The sequence below is a fragment of the Filicampus tigris genome, chromosome 11, assembly GCF_054856515.1.
Source record: "Filicampus tigris isolate MCC_2025a chromosome 11, RoL_Ftig_1.0, whole genome shotgun sequence".
Classification (NCBI taxonomy): Eukaryota; Metazoa; Chordata; class Actinopteri; order Syngnathiformes; family Syngnathidae; genus Filicampus; species Filicampus tigris.
Genome location: NC_141227.1, coordinates 6592501 through 6601522, shown reverse-complemented (window position 1 = coordinate 6601522; position 9022 = coordinate 6592501). Strand labels below are relative to the sequence as shown.

The 9022-nt window shown below is 39.7% G+C and overlaps 1 protein-coding gene across 2 annotated transcripts in view; it reads left to right on the top strand.

The window, feature by feature from the left end:
* Positions 1-4908: 4908 nt before the first annotated feature.
* Positions 4909-9022, top strand: part of stk32c (serine/threonine kinase 32C) — a 61029-nt gene continuing 56915 nt past the window's right edge. Inside the window, exons 1-2 of one of the 2 annotated variants that reach the window (XM_086045634.1) lie at positions 4909-5020; positions 5666-5773. In XM_086045634.1, coding sequence (XP_085901760.1) covers positions 5692-5773 — 82 coding nt within the window. In that variant the 5' untranslated portion in view covers positions 4909-5020; positions 5666-5691. Of the gene's footprint in view, positions 5021-5284; positions 5774-9022 lie in introns of those variants that run through there. The other variant, XM_086045633.1, reaches the window with a different exon arrangement.

Genomic DNA, 9022 nt, shown 5'->3' with positions numbered 1-9022 from the left:
TTCGGGCAGTTGGCTGGGTACTCCGTGAAATGGTCGCCACCAATCACAGAAATCTTTTTTTGTTTTGTTTTTGTAATGGTGTTGGAATATTTTGCAGCTCTGGAGGGCATAAGCCCAATTAGCAATTTACTAACTAACTACTTACTTGTGTTTGTTTTATCTTTCAAGAAGGTATCCAATGTAAATAAAGACTCACACAAGTTGATTGAATTTGCTTATCTGTTTTATTTTCCATCTCTGAAGTTCGAGAATTATACAATCATCAGATGGGCAGCTTTTCCATCCTCACGAATGCTCTCACCCGAGATGGGCAAGGGCGGAAAAGGGGCGCGGTCTAACATGCAGCCCTCACATTTATACTGTCTTCAAAATGTAAACATAATGTGGGCTGGTCTCCTCCCTGGCTGGCCCTGTCTATAGGGCTGATCCTCTCCAGCTGGTCCCATGATCAGATCAATCAAACAATCAAATGTATTTACATAGCACTTTTCATACAAAAAAAATGCAACTCAAAGTGCTGTCCAATAAAAATGTCCAAAACACAACATAAAAGGGAGACCCGCAGCCGCCCTCCCTCCCAACAATGCCAAAGACATATATCCGCCAGTATATCAGCACTCGCACATACACACACAGCCACACACACACACATACAAAGCACACAACCTGATAAAGTGTGTCAAAAAAGACATGACAAGGCACAGAGAAACCATATGAGGAAAGGGTACCCAAGGGGGGCTCATTCACGCTGAGGGGAATGACAGCCCACGGGCCACGGGGAGTGCCACCATCACAGAGACCCCCGGCCCAGATTAGCCGGGGAGACCCCTGGGTTCTATCCCAGTTGACTTTGGGCGACTGGCAGGGTACACCCTGGACTGATCACCAATCAATCGCATGGGACCTATAAACAAACCAGCATTTACACTCACATTCAAACCTAATGTCATTTAAGAGCCTCCAATTAATCTAATATTTATGCTTTTGGAAAGTGGAAGCAAGCCAGAGTACCTGGAGAAAAAAACATGCAAGCACGGGACAAACATGTAAAACGCAACACAGGAAGACACATGCCCGGATTCAAATCCCCATCTTCACAACTGTGAGGTGGATATGCTCACCACTAGACCACTCTGCTCCACTATTCAGTTGCCCTCTAACCAAATTATATTTGGAATGCTAAAATTACTGGTGATACATTTTCAAACAGACAAAAAAAGGGAAAATGGTAAAGCACATCATTATTTCTTGATCAAGTTGATCAAGATGTCAAATTACAGTTCTTTATTCTATTGCTATAGTTATTTTGGTATCATACGATACATAAAAGTTAGGATATGTATAGAAAAGGCAAATGTCTGCAGTCAGTCAGCACAGAAGTGCATTTGCATTTTTGTGCAAGCCAATTTCAGAGTGCTGCAACTTATTTTTGAGGTCCGTTCATAGCAAATAGGGAGGGGTTAAACTTGGAATTTGGGAGAGTATGCATCGGATTTCCTTTAAGGTTTACTGAGGAGGAAAAGTCAGAATCAATCACCGAAAGCTAAAAATACCTTCCACGGAAACCGTTAGGTGTGACGCAGCTTGCTGTAAACAGGTTGCGCAGTGCAGCGGATATTATTACTGACCTTTAGTAGGCTACTTTTCAGAATTCTTACTGCAACATGCTCCAGTTGAGTTCTGCTCCAGCATAGTCTGTCATCAACCACAGTTCATGTGCTCAGCATCCTCAGACAGAGTGTTGTGTTAGTTTTGTGCTTTGCCAGCTCTGTTCAACTCCTCATAAGATGAAATGTTAGATTTTTTTTTACACTGTCCAGGCCTGCTTTCCTTCTTTCAGTTTATTCTGACAAGATTTAATCTCTGTCTGGAGTAAATACAAATTAGTCACAGGTTTCTGTCCATCCCTTCACCCGGCCATCCATCCATTCATTGTCTGTCCCGCTTGACCTCATTAGGACAAGCTAGATCTTCTTTAGCTGACTTTAAAGAAGATGTGAGATACACTCCGGACTCCTCAGGGAACGTAAAGATCAAGAACTATTCACACTCACATTCTAACATATTCTGGAAAATTCAGAATCTTCAATTAACCTAACGTGAACATGGGTGGAAGACTGAGTACTTGGAGAAAATCGCATAGAACATGCCTTGCAAACGCTACACAGGAGGGCCTGAGACAAGATTTCAGATTTCGTTTCCAGACCTCACGACTGTGAGGCCAACGTGATAAGAACCAGAGGTGGGTATTTTTACTAAAATATGCCGGTCCGTCAATCGCCAGCCGTCTGCAGCCTGGGTACCCATCCACCATCTATATATCCGTCTATTTGTCAAGCTGGACAAATTGTAATCGTCAGTCCATCTATTACTTTAAGCGCGCTTCAGATAGCGCTTACGTCTATTAACTTCCACCTCCACGCTAAGCGATCCCCTTTTAGGACCACTTAGCTGTCCAATAATATGCCTGAAGTAAATTAGGACCCATTAGCTGACCAAAAACATGCCTGATGTAAAATGCACGAATCAAGCATCTATGCCAGGTTATAGGTGATAGATGATTACATAGATGGACAAAAATGCACTTTAGCCTCCGCTTAGTCCATCTTTTTTTTTTTAAAGTTTCCCGTCTATAGTTTATCGCCTGCAAACCAGGTGTCCGTCATAGACAGGTAGACGGACCCGTCTGTCGGTTAGATGAAATGCCCATCTCTAATAAGCACTATAGTACACTGTGCTGATGCAAATACATAAATAAATAAAAAGTAAATTTGAATGTTTTTATTATACCTATAAGCAATTGCGTTTTAACTGGCTTACCGCTTCACTGAAAAAAATACCCTATTTACATCTTACTGGAATGTCCACTGATAGTGTAGTGGTACACACGCCTGAGTTGTGTGCGGGCAGCATGGGATCGATTCCCGCTCAGTGACAGTGTCTATGTGTGCCCTGCGACTGGCTGGCGACCAGTTCGGGGTGTAGTCTGCCTTCGCCCATTGACGGCTGGGATAGGCTCTGGCAACTCCCCGCGACCCTGTATAGGATAAGCGGTTTGGAAGATGACATGACATGACATGGCATCTTACTGGAAACAAATAAAGGTAAGAGGAAAATCTGACGTTTGCAGCTAGCATTTTGAAGGTTTGATGTTGTAACCAGTGCAGCAGAGTCAACTCTGGCAACTGTCCAAGTGCAAGCATGCAGTACAAATGGGCTTTACATAGTTGTTGATAGCTGTGAGTAAGAGGTGGTCTACTAACTGCACTTTCTCCAGCTAAACAAATTTACTCATACGCTCTTTATGTTAGTAACCTCATAATATGGTGAGCAAACATGTCAACAGTGCTTTAATTTTGTGACATCACCAGTTAAAAAAATATATTGTTGAACATTAGCCTACAGTTAATCGTATCGAGCTTTGCCTCAACTGTCAATGTTATCTATCCAGTAATTCTCAGTGCCTCCCTCTATTGATGTGTATGAATCACTAAATTACATTGATACACTAATATAAATTAAACAAATAAAATGGAGAGTTGTTTAAAGCGGAAGTCAACGCAAACATATTTTTTTCAACAATATGTTCTATGCAAGCCCACTAGTTGAAACAGGGCATTCTGATAAATATTGCGTTTCTGGAATAAGTGTTAATCCACTCGTTTTTAGCCATCTCTGGGGGCGGCCATTTTGTCATCTGTCGACTGAAAATGACATTGTAACTGCTCACAATGACCAATCACGGGTCAGATTCAGAAAACAGGTCAGCCGTGATTGGTCGTTGTGAGCAGTTGTGATGTCATTATCAGTCGACAGAAGACGAAATGGCTGCCCCCAGAGATGGCTAAAAATGAGTGAATTTTGCTGCTTAACTTATATTGCACAAACGCAAAATTAATCAGAATGCCGTGTTTCAACTAGTGGCCCTGCTGGGAACATATTCTTGAAAAAAAAATGTTTGGGTTGACTTCCGCTTTAAGTGTTAAAACTGAAGACAACAAGACTTGAGCTAAGCACAGGTCGATACCATGGCTACTGTTAGTGGTGAAGCCCCCGCTACCAGTAGCAGTAAACATCATACACAATGACTCCTATTACATTAAATTGTATTTTATTTGGAGCAGGAGTAAGGAAGATCCCAGGCCACAGTGTGTACCATGAGGCAAAATTCCTAGAATGCATGAGGCTATCGCATCCATGAGGCTATAGCATCTCAAATGCCACCTTACAACTAAAAATACCCCCCCCCCCAAAAAAAAACAAACAAACATGATGGACTGAATCGATCAAACCATTCATAAACCCTTTAGTCCTATTGTACACCAATCCATAGTCAAATCACATGCAGATACTGGACATACTGGACATTTGTCATATACAACATAATTTTATTTTGTATTGGTACTCTACGTTTTTAAAGGACAGTTCAGTTGTGTTTAACTTGTAACTATAATATAATTGCATTTAACTCATTCAATGCCATTGACATATTTATTTGTAATTTCACAGTCCAGACATTTAATCCCATGAATGTATTTATATTTCTTTCAATTTTTTTCAAACGTTAGGATAAAAGAGGGTCTGAAAATGTCTGGCAGTGAATGGGTTAATTTTCAAGAACTGTATGTTTTAATTTTTTTTTCCCAGGTACAATGTTTATTCAACTTTTATGTGCAATGTTAATAGCATCATCATGTCAGTCGTGTATTTTATTTTTATTTTATTTTTTAAACCAATTTCCAAATATTTAAGCACAGTGTTAATGTTAATGTTAAAACTGTGCATGTTCTCGTGTCTTACAATAATATTAGGAATAAAACCGGTGATTATAGTGGTACTTGAAGAGCTATGTAGATTTTGAGGCGGTACTAGTAAAAAGAGAACCACTCTGCCATGTGACTGTGATACGTGACAGTCGCGCTACGTCTATTCCATTCATTGGCCAGCTGTCAACCCTCTTGAACAACTATAAATTCCGGTTTTAGCTTTCAATACAAAATATACTTGGAACCGTTATTCTGTAAGTACGCCACATGATCAGTTCTGTAACAAAGCATCGAGTAGACTAGAAAGTATGCATTTTAAAATACATTAGTTTAAACTTTCCTTTTAAGTTTTTGTGATATTCTGGGATTACTATTTTAACTTTTAATCAAATGTAATTATTATTAACCAACACGACAATCTGTATGGTTTTAAGAAGTATAAAATCCACATGTTAATATAATAATTGTATAGAATCCAAAAGATGTTATATACGAAGTAAGATATTATTCTTAAAACTGCATTGAACAACTTCCGGCGAGGTAACCACGTTCATCTTAACTCAGCTCTCACTAAGAGCCGGAGAGGCTGAGAGGCTCGCGTAAAGTCGGAGTGGGTTCCTCTCAGACTACGGAAGACAACCGATACCGATAGACAAGCCCACCGTACCCGTGGAACTTGCTTAAACACGTTTTCACCCCATCGCCGTTGCTCCTTTCTTTTGAGACAACAAAGGGACTTCCAACTCGCTCTGCCCCTTCATCATCCGCCAGACCAAATAATAGTAACACGATCGGTCTACAAAAAATAAAGAGCGGATTCGGTTTGCGTGAAATGTGTGCCCAATTGTTCCTGTTTAGCGTTTCGAGTCTCCCACTCTGAGGTGTAGTTTCTCTTCAAGAGGCGAGGAATGCTATCTGAGCATCAATGTTTCACTGGGGAAAGTGGAAGAAGAGGATGGGAGCCAATAGTTCTTCAAAGAGACCCGTTTTTGACGAAAAGGAAGATGGTAAGTGATGACAAAGTAAGAACACTCCTTTCGGAGTTTTAGCTGATTGTTCCTGTTTGTGAAAATGTTATTTACATCGGCTGTCATCGCTCAGCAGGTAATTAGCATTAGCTTGAGAGGTTGTTGCTGCCTAACAGAGTTGTCCAAGTTTCTTGCGAATGAAGAGAAACTGCTCCCCCATTGTTTTGATTTACAATAACAACGTTCTGGTTTCCTTTCTGTATGCAATTAAAAGTGAAGCATAGCACCCACTACCCAGTCACTGAAAAATATCTCCAAGCTTGAATGAACCCTTTGAGACAGGAACTAGTGGAAGACAGAGAGTTAATTGCATAATTAAAGCAAGATTAGTGTCATGCATGGAAGTAATGTTAATTCACGATGGCCTGTCAGTGAGAAAATAAGCCTCTCTGAAGTCCACTGCTGAATCTTGATGATAAAGTACAGAGCTTCAATGTTCTGGGGAGTTAAAGGGACAACTTGAATAAATTAGGTCATTTCACCACAGGGATATGGTCATACTGCCTCCACAGCTTCCATGACTGCAAGAAGGAATAACCCACTTAAGCATCGTTTTCGCTGGTCATCTTTATTAACTGTAAGGCAATATCGAAAAGAAACATGTTTACATTCCTAACCGCCATTAAGATGTAAGAAGAAGTTAACTGTGTTCTATATGTGAAACAATAATGTACTCTTAACAATAATGTACTCTTAACATTGTTTATCAAAGCCAGGAATTCTTCTTTTTGTCCGGATCGCATGCAGTTCTGTGCACTGACAAAGAATGTGAAATACAAGTTGACACCTTTGTCAGCTGCATAGGTAGTATCAGACAAGCTGGATGATGGCTGTGTGAAATACAATAGTAGAGAGCTCGGGTGTAAAGTTTAATACCCGAGACTCACATCGCACCCTCTTGTATTGGAAGTGATTTTATGCCACACCAGAGACACTGATGCGGACATCGCCATGCATCTAATTATCTGTTTATGGAAAGTGTGTCACTGGTGAGTAAATGCCGTCCCTTATGTCTCTGCAAATTTTGTGTAATCTCATTTTGTAAAAGGCTTGTCATGAAGTGTGATGATGCCGTAACGTATAGAAAAGTGCTGAGGTATTGTTGCTGAATTTAAGCCTTACAAGTGTAAAAAGAGGTTTACTTCAAAAGTTAACCATAACTGTGTACTCATTCTTAACTTATCTTTATAAATAAAGTAGTCAGTGCTGAACATGAAGAGGCAGATTGCTTGTGTGTGGGAGGTGAGTCTCTTTGTAATGTGACCAAACAGCCCATTTTCTATTGATAGAGTGTTCTTATTCTTTTATTATTGAGGTTGACTTATCCAATTCCTGTACAACATAAGGGGCATTTGATCTTTAGAGGGTCCAAATTGTTCTCTGAGGCTGGATTTATACTCCATGAGTCTAGTAGTGCCACTTTTTTTTCTTTGCTGCCCAATTCAGATATGGGTCATAGCATCTGGAATCAGGCTTCTTTCAAATGTTGTTGAAATCAAATGAATCAGATATCTTCCTGATAGGGCTAGACGATTGTGGAACAAATAATAATCACCATTATTTGGATTAACATTGAAATCATGATTATTAAAACATTTTTTCATTGATTTATAAACATAGTATTTATTCAAGTACTAAAACTCAACTTCTCAAAACTATTATCATAGCCTCATGATGATTCATCCGTGCATGTCGAACACTTTATTTTTGAACACTCATTCTTTTTGTCAAGTACAAAATAACATTGCAAATATGTGAAATTAAAGCCTCTTGCATTTTCATTTTTCTACATCTACACTTTTGAGGCCTTGTATCTTTGCACACATTAAAACCTTGAATAAGTATTATCCTAATTTCTTTATGATATTTATTTTATCTTATGTTATTTTCACAAGTCTTGTGACTTACTGGGCTAACCTGGGATCTGGGGAATTGCGTTTCGGCCATGTCATCTGGAAATGTGTGTTGGTACAACAACAACAAAAAAAGGTCCTTTGATCTTTGTATCCTTGAATTTGGAGGGAAGGAAAATTCCTTGAATTGTTAAACTCAACTTGAAATATAACTTGAAAAGACAATGAGAAAATAAATTAGTAAGAAAGTAAAATCCTAAAATACTAACATTAAAAAACAAAAACAAAAAAAAACCAAATACCCGCTGTTCCTCACGATAAATAAAAAGACAACCAAGGTACATTTAAAACAGTTTGATAGCATAGACTGATAACAATCTAAAATATGGCATGTACGGTAAATAATATTCACCCCACGTCCAGACCCTTTGTTGAACATTCAAATTCAAGGTTGCGTTGACTTCCTCTTTAAGCAGCAAAATCCACACATTTTTAGCCATCTCAGGGGGCGGCCATTTTGTCACTTATGTCGACTGAAAATGACAGCACAAATGCTCAGGGCTCAGATAACGACCAATCACGGCTCAGCTTCAGAAAACAGGTGAGTCGTGATTGGTCGTTGCCTGAGCCCTGAGCAACTGTGATGTCATTTTCAGTCGACAGAAGTGACAAAATAGCTGCCCCCAGAGAGGGCTAATAACAGGTGGATTAAGTCCTATTCCACAAACACAAGATTTATCAGAATGCCTTGTTTCAACTAGTGGGCCTGCATAGAACATATTCTTGAAATAAAACAAGTTTGGGTTGACTTCCCGTTAATAATGACAAACATATGCTCGCAACTGAGCCAAATGTTCCCAACGGAGCGGCCATTATCATTGCCTTGTTATAGCCGTGTGCCTCGCATGGACGGCCGGGGAGACAGGGAGTGAGAGTGCGCAGCTTTGTGACTCGTCGAGGAGTCGAGCATTGAGAAACACTCACCGCTTGTATAAACTATGTATCTCCTTTGTAGTCCCAGCTCACTGGTGAACGTGTTCAAATAAAAAGCTGAAAATAATGTCCGGCACACCACAGAGTTGGTTGTAGGTGTTATTCCTTCATCTTTTTTAAAAAGTCACGAGTACTTCGGATGACATTTCTACCTTGAAAAGCACCAGCGTCTAGGTATTGACTATACCTATTGCAAAAAGCCACGTTTACACAATTTTAAAGAATGAGGTTATTTTTCCTCCACATAGCATCCTGGTAGCTTGGAATAAAGAGAAACTGGAAGCTCGTATGCCTCAAAATCTTGATCGTGATCACAATATTGTGGCTGGTGTTTGTACAGTATATATACAGTATATAACATTCTACAGTATGTATCGTGATG